This window comes from Stegostoma tigrinum, chromosome 22 (assembly GCF_030684315.1).
Source record: "Stegostoma tigrinum isolate sSteTig4 chromosome 22, sSteTig4.hap1, whole genome shotgun sequence".
Taxonomy (NCBI): domain Eukaryota; kingdom Metazoa; phylum Chordata; class Chondrichthyes; order Orectolobiformes; family Stegostomatidae; genus Stegostoma; species Stegostoma tigrinum.
In genome coordinates, this window is record NC_081375.1 from 45,294,642 (window position 1) to 45,313,361 (window position 18,720).

At 39.4% G+C, this 18,720-nt stretch overlaps 1 protein-coding gene across 2 annotated transcripts in view; it reads left to right on the top strand.

Annotated features, from left to right (window-relative positions):
* Window positions 1-12,760, top strand: part of LOC125463623 (protein SCO1 homolog, mitochondrial-like) — a 25,801-nt gene extending 13,041 nt beyond the window's left edge. For both annotated transcript variants that reach the window (XM_048555138.2, XM_048555140.2), the window contains 4 exons: window positions 3,381-3,578; window positions 7,394-7,486; window positions 8,260-8,375; window positions 12,526-12,760. In XM_048555138.2, coding sequence (XP_048411095.1) covers window positions 3,381-3,578; window positions 7,394-7,486; window positions 8,260-8,375; window positions 12,526-12,657 — 539 coding nt within the window. In that variant the 3' untranslated portion in view covers window positions 12,658-12,760. The remainder of the gene's footprint in view (window positions 1-3,380; window positions 3,579-7,393; window positions 7,487-8,259; window positions 8,376-12,525) is intronic.
* The last annotated feature ends 5,960 nt before the right edge of the window (window positions 12,761-18,720 follow it).

Sequence of the window (18,720 nt, forward strand, 5' to 3'; positions counted from 1 at the left end):
TGCCCTCCTCTACCATTACAACTAAGCCAGGGGAGCAATCCTGGTTCAATGAAGAGTACAGAGGGCATACCAGCAGCAGGGGCACCAGGCATACATAAAAGCAAGATGTCACCCTGATGCAATTACAAGACAACATGCCTTGCATTGCCAGATAGCAGAGGAAGCATGCAATAGACAGGGTTGAACAGTCGCACAATCAATAGATCAGATCTATGGCTGCCACATCCAACCATGAATGGTAGAAGATAATTAAGCTACACGTTGAAGGTGGAGGCTCCACAAACATCCCTTTCATTGTTGTTGGGAGAGCCCAGCACATCAGTGCAAAAGACAAGGCTGAATCATTGCCATCCATCTTCATCCAGAAGTGCTGAATGGATGATCCATCTTGGCCTCCTCTGGAGGTCCGCAGCATCATAAATGTCAGAGTTCAGCCAATCTGATTCATTCCATGTGAAAGTTAGAGGCAATGGATGTTGCAAACAGGATGGACCCTGAGCATATTTCTGCAATAGTACTGAAGGCTTGTGCTCTTGAACTTGCCCTGCCCCAGCTAGCCTCTTTCAATGCAGCCAAACACATCTAGCAGGCAATGTGGCAAATTGCCCAGGTTGGTCCTGTGCACAAAAAGCGGACTAATCCATCCTAGCCCATTCAGTCTTGATCGCCAGCAAAGTGATGGAAAGTGTCGTCGACAGTGCAGTCAAGCAGCACTGATAATGCAATAACCTACTCATTGGAGTTCAATTTGATTTCTGCTAGGGCCACTCATCTCTGGCCCTTATTACAGCCTTGGTCCAAACATGGACGAAAAAAACAACAGAATTGAAGATGTGAGATGAGTGACTGTTCTTGACATCAAATCTGCATTTGAATTAATGTAACATCAAGGAGCCCATGCAAAACTGAAATCAGAGGGACTTAAGGGGAAAAGCTCTCTGTTGGTTGGAATCATACCTGGCACATAGGAAGATGGTTGTGATTTTGGGAGATCAACCATCTCGGCTCCAGGGCACCTCTGCAGGAGTTCCTCAAGGAAGTGTCTTGGGCCCGACCAGCTGCTTCATCTAGTTCTACTCTCCATCATAAAGTTAGAAATGGGTATGTTTGCTGATGATTGTGCAATGTTCACCATTATAACTATTGAGATAGCAAAGCACTCTATGTCCATTGCAACAAGATTGGACAATATCCAGGCTTGAACTGTCCATGGGAAACAATAACATAAATGCCAGGCAATGTGCATTTCCAACAAGAGAGAATTTAATCATGGCCCCTTGAAGTTTAACATTTACCACCACCGATTCCTCCCCTGTCAATGTCCTAATGGTTACCCTTGACAAGAAACTGAACTGAACTAGCCACATAAATACAGTACAAGAGCACATCAGAGACCAGGTATCTTAAGGTAACTCACCTCCTGACTCCCTAAAGCCTGTTCACCATCTATGAGGCAAAAATCAGGAGTATGACCGAATAATCCCCACTTGCCTCAGTGAGTGCAGCTCCAACAGTACTCAAGAAGTTTGATTCATGCAGGACAAAGCAGCTCACTTAATTAGTATGCTGGCTACCACTTTCACACAGTAGCTGCAGTGTGTATTATCTACAGGATTCAATTCAGCAATTCACCGAGTCTCCTTTGGCTGCACTTTTCAACCTTGATATACACCATTTAGAAGGACAAGGGCAGCAAATAGGTGGGAGCACCACCACCTACGAGTTCTCCTCCAAGCCGATCACCACCTTCACGTGGAAATATTTTGTTGTTCCTTCAGTGTCGCTGAGTCAGAATTCTGGAACTGCCTTCCTAATAGCGCTATGGATGTTCCTACATCCAAAGAACTGCAACAGTTCAAGAAGGCAGCTCACCAGCCCCTTCAACAGGGCAATTAGGGATGGACAGTAAGTGCTGGCCTAAGCAACAATGCCCACGTCACATGAACAAAAAGCAGAGTCAGCACTCCAAGTCAAATATGACTCTTGTTGAGTAGTACAACATGAAGTTGGTGTTAACAAGGTGTAGAGCTGGATGGACACAACAGGCCAAGCAGCACTAGTGGAGCAGGAAAGCTGACGTTTCAGGTCTGGACCCTTCTTCAGAAAAGAATTTTTCCGAAGAAGGATCCAGACCCGAAACGTCAGCTTGCCTGCTTCTCTGCTGCTGGGCCAGCTGCATTCATCCAGCTCTACACCCTGTTATCTCAGATTCTCCAGCATCAGCAGTTCCTACTATCTATGAAGTTGGTGTTGTTTATTTCTCAGCCACAACCACTTTTCCCAGCACTTTCAAATTTCTGGCATCCACGATATTTGCTTTTAGTTTAGAATTTGGTTGGGCTTAGGTTTCTAAATGGTGGAAAAGATCAGGCTGGTCTGGAAAGTATTGAAATAATCAAGTCCAGTACGAACAAGAGCATGCACGAGGACATCGGCAGCAGATGAGCTGAAGTAGGGTCTGAATTGGGCTGTGTTATGGAGAAGGAAGTAGTTACTCTTGGCCATAGTGAGAAAGCGTGTTTGGTTGCTGATGGTCTAATCATTTGTGACACTGACATTACCATAACAATCTCATTCAGCCTGAGGCTGTTGCCAGGGAGAAGGAAAGAGTTCAATGGCTAGGAAAAGGCGTTTGTGATGGGGAACTGAAAGCAATGGCTTTGATTTTGCCAATATTTAGTAGGAGGAAATCACTGTTCATTCAGTACTGAATGTCAGATGAGAAGTGTGATAATTTGGCACAGTGGATAGGTTCAGTGATGTCCTGGTATGGGAGCACGGGCTATCTTCAGTCCGAATTATAACCTGGCTATTTCAGTATTTACCACTGAGGTGTAGCAACTCCACTGCCTACTGGGATTGAAAGAACAGAAAGACACCTGATCTCAAGTATGCACTGAAACTGAATGTTTCTCATTCATTTCCAAGGAGAGTGGTACTGGGTTGGGAATCTCTTTGTCCTGGCTTCCATTTGATGACTTCAGTCTCTAGAAATTCTATCCATGGCAATGTTGTGGCCCATTAGTCTGAAAGCTACATCGTGTTTGCTGTCAGTTTTTGGGTGTCTAATGTCCTATATGTGCGATTGTTCATTCCAATGTGTTTTGGCACTTGTTATATTTGTTTTGTGCAAAACATACTTGACAAAAGATGAACAGGATTGTTAATGTGGACTGAAGATCATATAATATGCCAATGTTTTATTTTCTACTATGTGTGTTTATTCCTAACATACCCCTAAGGTACATTGTTTTGGGATCTATAATAAAGATGTGACACGAGAGATTGCTCTCTGAAAATGCATTTAGAGCTGTGGGATATACAGAGTGTGTGTTTGACTGAAATGGTGTAATTACATTTTAAACTTGGCTATTGTTTAGTGCTTGAAAAGGAACGAACTCGCAGTATTGGAAAGGCAGCACTTGGAGGACCCTTTACACTCATCGATCATACGGGACAGCTCAAGACGAACAAAGACTACCTTGGACAGTGGGTTTTAATTTATTTTGGGTTCACACACTGTCCAGACATCTGTCCTGAGGAACTGGAGAAAATGGTCGCTGTTGTGGATGAAATAGGTAAATGTTTCAGAAAAGGTGGCAGCACGCATTGATCAAAAATATAGACCAGAGAGCAAACAAAAGCTTTGCTGCTCATGCTGATATCACTTTCCAGTGCATCACTAAGATGTGGAACATGTTTAAAACATCTTTTGTCTGTGAACTAACATTAAAATGCCATATTTTCCCAGTTTATGTTCATGGTGTAGTTTCCAGAAGTTCATACAGAATGATGACTCATGTCTTGCAGTGCAGGGATCTTCATAACGTTTTGTTCGAAGGCCACATTTTGTGCTTGGGGATTTGGCAGTTCAGGTTTAGAGAAACATGGAAAATGTATTCTCCTGCCAGTGACAGAGAAGGGAGAGTCAAGCCTCAAGTCACAGTCAAATACTGAGTACTTTCTGAGGAAAGTCATTTTTTTTGTTGTCGACCTCCATCTATAATATTGAATAATACACCCCCAAGTAGCTGGTGTTTGCTTTTGATTTGTATTATGTTGTGGAGATTAATATCATTTAACTCTAAGACATACAAGTTTCCAGGGGGAGGTAGTGTCATGAAGGTAATGTCACTAGACTAGCTCAGGATCACAGACTAATAATATTTTAGGGACATGGGTTTGAATCACAGCTTTGGCAGATGGTGAAATTTGAATTGAGTAAAAAGTCTGGAATAAAGAGCTGGCCTCATTACGACCATATACTCATTGTTAATTGTCATAAAAATCCATCTGGTTCACTAATGTCCTTTAGTCTGTTATCCTTACCTGGTCTGGTCTATATGTGACTCTAGATTGAATGTGAATAAATAATTTTAACTTGAAGTTTATGAATATCCTGATTAGATCATATTATCCTTGATTGATGTGAGGACCCGCATTCTGTTATTATATGTATATGACAGTAACTCTGTTGTTTAGCATCAGGCAACACGAATAGTTGTTGCAGCTTTCTCCCCCATATTGCGGTGTTGACAGTTGGATATTCATTATGATAAGGGAATTTGGGTTCCTGTAGTAATATGTATTTTTACATGAGATCTGGAGCTATGAATGCTACTGATAGTAGAGACTCGAACTTCCTTTCCATCACATGAGGATAGTGAGGAAGCCATTTGATCTGCTTGCCTTTATTGGTAAGTGTATTGAGTATATGAGTTGGAAGGTTATGTTGCAGCTCAACAGGACATTGGTTAGGCTACTATTGGAATACTGTGTGCAATTCTGGTCTCCCTGCTACAGGAAGGTTGTTGCAAAACTTGAAACGGTTTAGAAAAGATTTACAAAGATGTCGCCAGGGTTGGAGGGTTTGACCTATCAGGAGAGGCTGAACAGACTGGGGCTATTTTCCCTGGAGTGTCAGAGGCTGGGGTTTTCTAAACCTTATAGAGGTAACTCTAAACCTTTATAAACTTTTTCTAAACCTTATAGGGTAAATAGACAAGGTCTTTTTCCCAGGGCAGGGGAGTCCAAAACTAGAGGGCACAGGTTTAAGGTGAGAGGGAAAAGATTTAAAAGGGATTTAAGGGGCAACTTCTTCACACAGAGGATGTGGTACATGTATGGAATGAGCTGCCAGGGGAAGTGGTGGAGGCTGGCACAATTGCGACATTAAAAAGGCATCTGGAAGGGTGTATATATATCGGAAGGATTTGGAGGGATATGGGCAAATGGGTCTAGATTCACTTAGTATCTGGTTAGCATGGACAAGTTGGACCGAAGGGTCTGTTTCTGTTCCGAATATCTCTCTGGCTCTATAACTGACTAGTAGAATCACCCGCTCTTACTGCCTGCCATTGCTGTATGTTGGAAGGATTTACAGGTTGATACACAGCCTGTTAGCTGCATTACAAACACACCTTCCTTGGCCATCAAGTCCTGGGCTGGGACTCGAGCCAGGTTCTTCTGGACAGAAGTAGAGACACTATCCAGAGTGGCCAAGAACTGTTGGGGTTTCAAGGTATCACAGCTTTTGATTGGGAGGTCGATTTCAATGCCACTTACTTTGTCTTTCGTGACCAGGTATTGATGCACCACAGGTATTGAAGTTGTTTAGAGGATGTCCAGAAATATGGTTTATGTGTTTTCTATCACCTGTTAAGTTTTTTTTTAAACAATTGTTGTGTACTTATTTAGTTGGCTTTTAATTGATTACACAGAGGAGGCCTAGTGTTTCCTTATAGAGTACTTTAGTAAAGGCATACTTTATTTCGCCATATTACTAACCTCTGTTAGTCACTCGTTAGTTTCAGGCTGGTTAGTAACAGAAGCCAATCTTATTAAGCCATGTGAGAACCAAAACAATGTTTAATCAAAACTAACTTTTCTATCCATTCTGAATAGTTATGAGAACACTTTGCTTTATAATAAGCAATCAACTATTTGGGTTTCCTTGTGTTTTGTGTAAATTACCACAAGGTGCCTTTCGTTTAGCTACTATTAAGAAATCTTACATTCGAATACTGAAATAATTTTTTAGACCTTACTGTATGTAACAACCAAAATAAAACCCCTCAAATAAGCAAGTTAAACCTAACAACCCAACTTGCCTTTGCCCAATTAATGGTAGAATTTAGTTACAATTCAAACTGACAGCATCTGTCTCTGGATATGTCCTTGGTTCAATTTTTAAACTGTTGTTTTCCGGAGTGCTACTGCTGCTGAAGAATCCTGGAGTTGAATTCTTATAGGACCTTATGTCTTGTTAAGCTCAAGGTGAGACGTTATTTATGGCACTTCCAAAGTCACCAAGTCTGTTGCTTGTTTTCTTAACAAGAGTGAAAGCCAGCTGCACTCAACATAGCTTTGGTGTTCCTTGTTACATTTGGTGTAAGCTGTATGTTTGAAACATGGCCTGTCCTACCATTAATTCCCTGAATTCTTCTGCAGGGCAATCATTTGCCCCTGTGGCATAAGGCAGCCAGTTATCAAGCACTTGTTGAAACAATCTGTTTATGTGGCTTCAACTCCTTCATTTCCCAGGCTAACATACATGTTGCTTTCAATTCCTTCTCCTTTTATCTCCAGAAACAGTTCATTCCCAAAAGAGTAATTTCTAATTCTTTCAATCCATGAACAGTTGTTAAAGTTCTGAAGTTTATAGCATCACACTTGTCTGCAAGTTAAGAAACGGTTCTCTACCAGCTACAATAAAAACAGCTTTCAGATTTCCAGAATCTACAGCATTCTGCTTTTCAAGTTATGTATTAGCTGCAGTGCTTCAAGGCTCTGTTTGTCCCATGTAAAATAACACAGATGATAACCAATCTTAGATGGGTGATTGAGGATTTCTGTGTGAAGCTTTGGTTTAGCAGGAAATCCTTCATAAAATATGAAAGCATTGATTTGGATCTAGAGTTAGCTTTTGAGTTCAGAACGAAGCCAGTGAAATAATATTTGTAATTTACGGACAAATCAATAATAGTCATGGTATGTCATGGATGTAATCATGTACAAGAATAAAGGAGAATAGGACAATAGGAGATAGAAAAAACAAGAAATAAAACATCCATTTTATTCAAGTATTGACAAATCTATCTACTATGTTTCAACAATAAAATACCGAAATGTAGTTATTAACTTTGAGGGAAAATTGTTGATACCTTCTAATCTTCTGACATTATATAGATGTAATTAGAGCAGGACCTGTATTTTTGCATAAAATATCTTTTCTGTATGGAACTGGCCTTGAAACTGTTAGTTTGGTTATTTAGTTCTGCATGGATAGGGAACGCATTGAGAGTTGTTGTAACTTGTCTAATGGCTGCCATACATTAGATGCCCTTATTTAGTTTAGAGTGAGCTTATATTTCTCTTATGCTTCCCATTACAGAAAAAATACCCACTTTGCCAAACCTGACTCCGCTCCTGATCACAATAGATCCTGACCGGGATAATGTTGAGGCCATGGCAAGATACGTCAAAGGTAATGTTATTGGACACCTCGACAAATTGATAAGCGGAGTCGGGTTATAAATGGTTGAATTGTGCACCTTGGGAAAGTTAGTCGTATCTATGTGAAGTGTCAAACTAACTCTGGTTACAGACAAACATTGTCTGCTGTTTCCCCACTTTTTTAGGCACTGTCTGTATTTCATCCAAGCTTACTGTATCTTATGTTCCGAGCCAGCCTTTGCAAACTAGTTACCTAACTGAAACTGATTTCAACCCCTTTAGTAGGTTGAGTAACCTTTCAAAGAAAAAGAAAATTCTGGAGTTATTCATGAACAGTTCAACGGCTTTGGCAAAAAGAAAATTTAATGCTTCTGGTTTAATCCTTATCTTAAAACAGGCAGATTGATCTTTTTACTTATACTATTTTCTATTGTTTCTTCAGAATTTGCTGTGTTTGCCATTTATTTTCAATTTTCTGATTAGTATTTTTGAAAAAAAATCTTCCTTGAGGCCTATTGCTGCATCCATATGTAAGGAAAAAGAAAATAGAAAGAAAATAAGTATTCAATCTGCTTCATAATATTGATGTTTTCAGTGCCTGTATGGTGCTAGTGCATAAGGCTTCAACCACTTGATCTTTAAGTTGGCATGTGTTTATTTGTAGCTCACACTTCAAATTACTTTGGAGTATCCTCAGTTTGTGAAAGCTGCTAGATAATGCAGTTCTTTGTGTTAATGTGTAAGGATTATTTTAAAGGTGTGTATTGTCATGAAATACAAATAAATCTTTGATTCTTTCTTCAGAGTTTTCTCCAAAGTTAATTGGCTTAACAGGGTCGCAAGAGCAAATAGAACAAGTATCGAGGGCGTACAGAGTCTATTATAGCCAAGGACCTAAAGATGAGGACAATGATTATATTGTAAGTACAATTATTGCCATTGGCCAACATTTGATTGTCTTTATTTCCAAAACATTATATGATAGTAACCATTTTTGGGCAGGAGGAGTTTTGCAATCAATTGACCCCATTTATCCATAGTATTCATTTGGTATATTTATAATTAATTCTGAGCTCCCCTTTTGTTGTTATTTACATACTTTTGCTTCTTCCCGAAACCAATTATGATTTCTTGTTTCAGAGCTGAATGAATAATCTGTTCCATTTATGAACTACCTTTTCAGTACATAAAACTTCCTCTTGCATCTCCTTAAATGACAAACAGGATACCCTGTGCCTAAATGCTGTGCATGCAAAGAGGTTAACTTGGAATCAAAAGGAAAAAGCTTAACATGGAGTTGAGGATTATCAAATCAATCATGAGCTTGTTGAATTGTGATGGGCTGAATGGCCTACTTCTGCTCCAATGTCTTTGTTTTAATGGTCTCAGATGTCCAAATCTGCCATAATTTTAAATCCTATCCTTTCTTAATATTCTCGTTTTCAAAAAGCAGAGGTCCAAAGCAGTGAATCTATCCTCACACACCATTCCTTCATGTTTTGGAGTAAACTGCATTGTCATCTCTGTAATTTCTTCAATAACTGAATTTTTGTTCCAAAACAGGAAGGCAGAACTCTGGCCTCACCCAAGCCAAATACAGTTTTAAACTAACTTAGCAAGATATATATATTTATACATGGTCTGGTCAACAGGGAGCAGAAAGTGGGCATCACTAGGTCATTTTTAGGTTGGCAAGATGTAACTAGCCATGTGCCACAGGAATCAGTGAGAACTCAACCTTTTAGAACTTGTTCAAATGTCTTTATGAGAAGACAGAAGGAACAGTTGCCAAATTTACCAATGACACAAAGATAGGCGGAAAGGAAGTTGCAAAGATGACATAAGGAAGCTACGAAAAGATATACGCATCATCCTACCCCACCCTTATCTGCCTTCCCGAGGGACTGCTCTCTCCGTGACTCCCTTGTTCACTCCACAATCCCCACCAGCCCCACCGCCCCTGGCACTTTACCCTGCAACTGCAGGAAATGCTACACCTGCCCTGACCAGTATGTGAGAGGAATCGAACACAATTAGAGAGGTTATGGTTCAGTTGTCCAGGGCACTAGTGAGACTACTTCTGGAGTACTACACGCAGTGTTTTGGTACCCTGTTTATTGAAGGATAAAAACATATTGGAAGCAGTTCAGGGCAAAGGTCGAACAGGCTAGGCTTGTATCCACTGGAGTTTGGAGAAGTAAAAGTTGACTTGATTAAAACGTCTATTAAAGAAAATGTATATTAAAACTTTTTTTTTAAAAATCGCTGTTTCAGGAAGGATATTATTAAGCAGGAAAAGGTTCAGAAGTGGTTGACCAGGATGTTGCCAGGAATGGAGGGTGAGAGTTTTAGGGAGAAGCTGGATAAGCTAGGACTTTTATCACTGGAACATAAGAGGTTGAGGGGTGACCTCATCAAGGTTTATAAAATAATGACGGTTATAGATGAAATGAATGGCAGGTGCCCTTTCTGTAAGGTGGGGAATTGCAAGACCAGGGGACATATTTTGAAGTGAGAAGAGAAAGATTTTAAAAAAGAACATAGGGGGCGATTCTTCTTGCGTATATCGTGATTCTTGTGTGGAATGAACTTCTAGAAAAAGCGATGAGTACAGGCACAGTTACTTCGTTTAAAAGACATTTGGATAAGTAAATGAATAAGAAACATTTGGTGGGTTTTGGGCCAAGTGTAGGCAGGTGGGACTAGTTTATTTTGGGATTATGGTCAGCCTTGACTGGTTGGATCAAAGGGCCTGTTTCCATGCTATATAACTCCAAAACTTTAATCTAATTTAAGATCCTGAGGCATCTTGACAGGCTGGATGTGGAAAAGATGTTTCCTCTTCTGGGAGGATCTGGAACTAAGAGTCACTAAGTTGTCCATTTCAAACAGTGTTGAGGCATTTTTTTTTATCTCAACCGAAAAACTCTCTTCCCAAAACGATGGTGGAAGCTGAGTCCTTGAATACTATTAAAGGAGATGTAGATAGACTCTTAAGCAAGGGCGTGCAAACTTGTAATAGCTAGGCAGGAATGTAGTTTTGAGTTGCAAACAAATCAGCCATGAGCCCGTTCAATGTCTCTTGCTAAACATCCCAACATTTTTTTAAGCAGTCAGGAAGCGTTGTTTAGTGACTTTTCCAATAAAACTCCAAGATCTCTGTGTCCTGTTACAACATCTCAAATATGGTCCCATTTAGGACATAATCCATACTATGGTTTTTTTCTGATAAACCTCGTGTTTCCGTTACATTATATTGCATTGTCTCCACCAACTGATTGGACCTGTCCTTTAAAATCATGTACGTTGACGTTCATGATTTGCTGCTGCTCCTTCTTTAGTGGTGGCTGTAAATTTGAACACTGTTGACCAATTAGTTCCTCTTAATCTGTTATAAAAATATAAACGGCAACCTTATTACTAAGACTAGCATCCCTTCGCTAGTTGTTAATTAGATAGCTGCCTATTCACTGTTATTTGTTTTCTGCAAATCAACTATTTAGCACTATTTTAATAAATTCCTATTTATCTGATGGGTTTCAATCAAATGCGTTATCCTGTTGCATAGGACAGTGAAAGATATCTTCCAAGTTAGGCCACAAGTCTACAAGTGATGGATGACCCTTCATAGCATTTTAATTTGAAGTTAGTTGTCCAATTTATATTTTCCAATCCTTTGGACTGCTATGAATTTTGAAAAAATATTTGTCAGAAAACCTGTAGTCAATTCCTTCAGCATTCTAGAATGAAAGTTGTCGCTATGTTTTGATTGATTATTACATTACAGATCAGAAAAACTTATACAGAGGCATAAAGGTTACATTGCATAGGGTTTGCGCTAGGCAAGATCAACATTAGAAAAGTCAGCGTTGTTTACTTTCAGTTTCTCTGATTAAATTCTCTTTTAAAGTCTGAAGGTGTCAATTTATATTTAAAATATACCCCACACTGACATTTTACCCACATTACTTTGGTGTACAGAATTGAGAAATTAGAGTTAAACACTTGAATAATCTCTGTGTGATTGAACAGGATTTTGCTGTAGCCATTTTCCAGTGTGTCAGCATCTCTACACCACCTTTAGTTTATTTCCTTGGTGCTAAGTTTGATTTTCCCTGTTTCAAATGAATATTGGCTGCAAAAGTAGCAAATGCAACAACAGGAAGGAAAAAGCTTCAAAGTGCGTATGCATTCTTGATACTGTGGCACATGTACTACAATGCCGCTATTTCATTCTCTCACATCCTAAAATAGATGCAAAGGAAGCTTTTACAATGCTAATTTCAAACAAATAATCATAATCTGATCAAGAGAGCTGTGTGGACCATGAAAATTGTTATTAATTAATTCAGTAAACTCTTCCCTATGAGTGAAAGAGCACCAGATCATTCAGTCTTTATTTTCCTCAATTTAGATGGAGTTGTAAGTTATTTTGTATTTCTGCATTTCTCCCATTGGAAACTAGTTTATTGTCACATAAAACTTTTATATACAGCAACTATAGAGAGATTTTCATTTCTCAGTTGAATGCAGATGCTGGATCTCAGAAATTGAGAGTTTAGAACTGATTGGGGCCAATTTGTAACTAAACTTTAGCATCAACTGTTGCTTTAAAGACTGAGAGGCTGTTGAATGTTGTCAGTGGTTGTTTTGTTTTATGTGTTATTTTTAAATTTGCTTCTGGAGTCCTTTGCTTTTAAGTAAGTTTTGAACACCCGGACATACAAATTAGACGAGTACACCATGAACGTGGTATATCATTTTCTCTCTCTCCGCCCCTCTCTCTCTCTCTCACATTCAATACGTTCACAGATGCGTAGTGCTCAATTCCATAATTCCATCATTCCATACCTTTGGCTCCCTTGTTGGTTGAGAACCTATTTTCCTTTGTTTGAGTCATATTCATTGTCCGTACTTCAACTACTGTCTGGGAAAGACAGGTACAAAGATTCATTACTGTTTGAAATAAAATTAGGGAGCTGAAGGAACTTTCAGTTCTAATTTAGGTACATAAATTAAAGGACTCTTGTACAAAGTGTTAAGTTCCATAATGCTGTCTATTTGTTTCAGGTTGACCACACAATAATCATGTATCTTGTTGGACCCAACAGTGAATTTGTGGAGTACTACGGCCAGAACAAGACGAGTTCTGAGATTTCTAGTTCTATAGCGTCACACATGCGAAGTTTTAAACACAAGTAATGCAAATATTTGATTTGTGCACCAAAAGTAATATAGCTAAAATCAACCTGACCATTTCTGTGAAATAAAGAATACTATTTCGAATAAAAAAAACACAAACAGACTGCAATTTTTTTTTTGAAAAGGATACAATTTTGCATATAATCATCTACTGCTTTTGAAAACATATGTTTGTCAAAAGGAAATAAATCTGTGCGTGCAGTTTGAATCATAGAAACGAGAAATGGAACAGGGAGTAAACAGAATGTGAAGAGAAAATATGTTGGTTATAATGTTTTGAGTGTTTATTCTCCATTAGAACTCCCAAAACCTTGCAGGTGATTCTTGATTAAGACAGTACCAATACTTCTCTCGGCACGTGCCGCCTCATCTGGTTCTACACGCTGTCGTACCCTCTGTCATCCCACTTTTTCAAACAATGAAATGAGTTTATGGGCACTGCTATAACTGAGTGGTGGAATTCTGCACCTCCCTTTTGTTTTCCAACTAACCTACCCATTAATTAGTTTAAATTTGTGTGCTCCTGTTCTGAGCCAGTCAGCAGTGAAATGAATCTATTTCTATTTAAGTTATTATAATCCTTTATAATTTTTTAAATAAACCTGTTCAGATATGTTGGGAGTGGAAGCTGGATCTTCTGGTCCAGAGGAAAGGGCACTACCACTGTAGTACAAGCCTATAGTAACTGCTATTCCCAGGTGGCCTTTTATTCTAAGCACTATCAGACCTGTTTAACTTCCAAGATCAGATGATTTTGAGCATTTTCAGGCTGCTATAGCCATCTGCTTTTAATCCTTTATAACCTGGACGACCTCTGTCAGATTATAACTTGATCTTTTCAGCGTTAATGATAAAGGCCCCAACCTCTCCATGCTGTCTTCATTTTACTTATTCTCTCATGAAAAGTAGGTGTTATAGATTAGCACAGCATTTGTTGCCTATCTCTGATTGCAATTGAAAAAGTGGTCATGAACTGCCTTTTTAAACCATTGCAGTGCATCTGGTATAAGGACAGCTGCAATATTGTTGGCAAAGGAGTTCCAGGATTTTGAACCAGCGACAGTGAAGGAACAATGATATAGTTCCAAGTCAGCATGATATCTGACTTGGAGGGAAACTTTCAGGTGGTGATGCTCCCCAGCATCTGGTTTAGGTGGCAGAGATTGTGGGTTTGGAGAGTGCTGCCAAATGAGAATTTACAAGTCGCTGTAGTGTAACTTCTGTCTAGTGTCTTAGGACTTCACGTGTATTTTTTCAATGGCTTTCCTCCGTATTAGCAATGGAAAGCACTGCACAAGCTGTGTAGCTAACAGCCATGACACTGTTTGCTGTTTGGGCTTTTGACATAGCCTACAGGAAACAGTTTTGAAGCAAACAAATTTTCCTTGGATTGTTTAATGTAACCCCATCCTGTTAAACCACTGGAATAGACAGATTGTACCTTGTTTAAATGAGGCAAAGCCAGTGACATCTCTGACTGAGTGGGCCTCTTGGCCTAGTTACTAAGGTTTGTCATGGTGTGGAGCCCCATCCTGCAATCTTCTGACTGAGAAGCTTAGTGCAACCAATTGAGTTTGGGTGAGGTGGCGATAAAATGTTTAATGCTTGCTTTTCTTGAATATCTGCCTAATTGGAAGACCAAAAGCCTTGCTGGTCTCTGGTTTTAAGAAAACTGGCATTCCTCTTGGTCCTCAGGCAGGTGATCATACTTTAATGTATTTGCCCCTGCATTACATTAGCTACCCCCTCCAATACAGGGATGGGGTAGTCATAGGAACATGGACAATTGAACAGAATGACAGCTGAGCTTGATGTTCCCTTTCCATACTTCTGAAGGTCTTGATAAACAGGAATTGTGTGAAATGTAGGAAATATTTACATTCCTCATCGACCCTTGTCCCTTACAGTACAATTTTGAAGTTCATTTTAAAGAGTCAGAACTTTGCAACAAGTGGGTTTATTGCTAGTTACAGAGGGAATAGTTGTGGGTTACTTACAGGATTTAGAGATAGTTATAGACTGGATTTGCTAGTTAGTGTTTTGGTAGATTCCCACTCACCGAACAACACCGGAGATGCTGGCGTATCTGAAGTGCAGCCTCAAAGTTGTCTTTTTTCGACAGCAGCATATCCTGTTCCTCAGAAATATCAGTGACCAAAACCAAGATGGCTAGAGTAAATAAGCAGACAGGTCACATGCTGGACTTTGGTTTCAGTGTGCCTGGACAGCACAGGCCAGGGGCCCAAGGAGTATATTGGACACATGACCTCTCATTAGCCTGGCAAAGTCTCTGGTCAAGCCAAGGATCAGTCTGAGTCTGCTGGATTACAGATATATACCCTACATTTCTAACATAAACATATTCTGGCAATGTTTCTTTTGGACTATGGCTTTTCAAGAGTTAACAGAATTAACCTGTAAACAGCATTGTTCATTTAACTGTGTCAAAAAATAAATTTGAGAGACTATGTGCATGGTTATATTGAGTATCTAGGATATTCTAATGAAAATCTAAACTGCCAGGGAGAAATCAGTGTTAAATGATTCTACTTAGTACCATGAGCTAAGGTCTACTTTAGTTACTACTGGAGTTGAATTACGGTCAATTATGCAGGAAAATCTCCAAGAAATGACTTAATTGTGCAAAAGTCACCCCCACAGGATTAATGTCATGTAAATTAAGTAAGGCTTAATCCTTCTATTATCCTTAACTATTTCTTTGGCTGGAATCGGTTTTCTTTAAAGCCTATTAAAAGGGCGATGAAGTGCATTTGGTAAAATAAGCTCATCGCTGGGTTTCTGTTCCTTGGAGCATTGCACAGACTCTAATCATCATCAAGAATAAAGTTACTAAAGCACGATAAAAGGAAACGCTGTCTGGAATATTTTCAATGCTTATAGGGCCACCGTGTTTGAATGACAAGTTCAGCAGTTTACTGTTACAGGAAAACAGTACTAATTGTCTTACATTGGTATGTGAACAATTGGGAGCCAATACAAAAATCGTAAATGTAGAACTATTTCTCTGTAATAAACCTCATAATTATCAATGTTGGTCTTTTTTTACAGTACTTATCAATTCTTTTGGTGAATTTGACTAAAAGTGAACAATCACATTTGAAAATTAAATTCAACTTTTAGATTGTAAAATTGCCAGAAAGTTTATTGGAATAAGAATTACTACTTTTTTTTTCGTGATTTTTGAACATAATGGCTCAGATTGTATGGGGCTGTCAGCATTCACTCAGTGTTATTATAGTGTAAATCAGACAGTGACTTCCAGACAGCATTCACACTCCCACCTCCCCAGGACACAACCAGAGTCTCTGCTATTGTCTGTCAGCCAGAACAGACGGCTGCAACTCAGTTTAGGATAATGGATACTGATTTGGAATCTTCCAGACCCTGTGCTGCTCAATGTTATCCTTCATCTGGAATCTCTTCAATGAAGATCAATAAGGTTAACACTGCTGTCTTATAGCGCCAGGGACCCAGGTTTGATTCCAGCCTCGGGTTACTGTCTGTCTGAAGTTTGCATGCTCTCCCTGTGTCTCCATGGATTTCCTCTGGGTGCTCCGCTTTCCTCTTGCAAACCAAAGGTCTGCAGGTTAGATACATTGGCCATACTGAAATTGTCCATAGCGTTCTGGGATGATTGGAATCTTTTTGGTTTGGGAAATTGACAGAGTTCGAATATCACTTATATGTCTAGCAGTAATCTGGAGGGAGTTAGGCGCATTAAAGTTGGAGATAGTAAGAACTGCAGATGCTGGAGAATCTGAGATAACAAGATGTAGAGCTGGACGAACATAGCAGGCCAAGCAGCATTAGCGGAGCAGGAAAGCTGACATTTCGGGCCTAGACCCTTCTTCAGAACTTTACAATGCCTGAGCCTTTTTAGATTGCTGCTGGATATATAAGTGACATTTACAGTCTGTCTTGTCCTGCTAGATAGGGGAGGTCACTAAGGCCATCAGTACAAAGTAAGACAGCTTCATCTCAGACTGTTAGTTGTAAAATCCTGGCCAATGTTGCTTCATCTCATCAAAACGGGACTAAAAACATGGAGTGCCATTGGTGTTGGTATTCAACTTCCTTAGTGAATAGTAATGTTCTAAGCTGTGCTAAGGATCCTGTTGATGTCTGGCTGCCCAATAAGGCATACAGAATGATAACTGTGCTCTCAGGATTACTGCCATGAGCTTTTTGGATAGATCAGAACTGCTATAGCAAATTGAGTCTCCCAACAGGTGGTCATGCTTCTTGACATGTTGGGAGATGTCATTTCCTTCAATGCAGCTGCTGACCTGATAGGAGATGGGAAACAAGGAAAGGGGTCATCTCATACTTTTGCAATTCTCTGGCCTCAGCACATTCCAGTAGCAAGAGAGAGAGAACTAACAGTACCTACTGAGACAGGGGGTGCGTCATACATTCTCGATGGAAAGATCATTCTTCTTGGCAATGATAAAATATGTCATAAAAAACTACCACAAATAAACTGTGGTGTCAGAGTTAAAAGTGGCAGTTAGCTTATTGCAGGAACCTTAACACTTCCTGAAGTCTCTTGGGAGGGAAAAAAGTTGCTGCTTCATACAAATTATTGTGTCTTCAGCCACAGATAGGCTAATTAGAAACGGTGCAAAACATGTTTTTAATGCAAAATTTGAACAAGCTTAATTTAACTGGGTAAGATTGATTAAATATTAGTCAGTTTCAGTTATTTACTGAAGACGCCATTTACATTCAGCTTGGTCTGGAATGTATTAATAAATTGGAATATTCTGTGGGCCAGCGGGCCTGAAATGTTAACTCTGCTTTGTATTCACAGATGCTGCCAGATGTACTAGGTCTTTCCAGCCATTTCTGTTTATGTTTGGGATGTTCAGTAATCTGTTGTTTGTTGAACTAATGGAGAATCGAGAAGCAACTTGGAATGCTCCGTCAGCATAAAGCTCATTGATTAATAAGAGTGATTAAATAATTATCTTTTATTTGCAATTATATTAAAATGGACTCTGTTCACTTGGAATTCTCAATGGACATGTGACACTGCAGGTTTACATTTAATTGCAAATTTATAAAGAACCCAGAAATCACAGCTGAAAGGCAGCAGAATAGAGTGAGTTTCTAAAGCAAAATCCTTTGCAAATACATGTCTTCCAAGCAGCCGCATGCTTTTACAGGGTAAAGGATGGACAATGGGTTACTTTGGATAACTATTTCAAACAGACAGCAAAAACATTCAGCACTAATTGTCTTCCTTCTTTGCTGCTGTTTTATGATTCTATGGCCATGAAATTTATTATGATTCAAAAACAGGTATGGTGAAACAGGTTAACCTATGCCTGTTTCTTCAGACACAAACAGTACAGATGATCTTTGGAGAAGGAGATCAAATGGCCCTTTGAGCCACTATTTAATAAGATTGTCATGAATCTTCTGCCTCAACTTGACTTTTTTTACTCTTTCTATTACAAAAATAGATACTAAATTGAATTGAATCCCAAAATTCCACTATGAATATATTCAAAGTCAGAGCATTCATGCCCTCTGGGGTAGAGATTTCCAAAAATTCACAAGGACGATTCCCATCTCAGTCCCAAATAATTGACATCTTGTCCTGAGTGCGTGTTCCAGCTTCCCCAGCCAAAGGTCACAACCTCCCAGTATCCACCCTGGGAAGCCATTTCAGAGTTTTGTATGTTTCAGTAAGATTATTTCCCATTTTTCGAAACACCAGGTGGAAATGGGCCTACTTCACTCACCTCCCAGGAGCTAATCTAGTGAACTAATCTTATTGCAGGAACCTTAACACTCCCTGAAGTCTCTTGGGAAGGAAAAAAGTTGCTTCTTCGTACAAATGATTGTGTCTTCAGCCACAGATAGGCTAATTAGCTTTGCTGCAGTGTTTAAATAACTGTGGCATGCAGTCAGCACTAAGCTGCTTTTGAGTGGCTGCTTACCTGAGCAGGAGCCATCTAATTTTGAGAGTCTGGCAAGTGTCTCAAATAAACTACACTATTAAAAGCCAGCTTGAACACTGTAAAAGGAGAAGGGCAT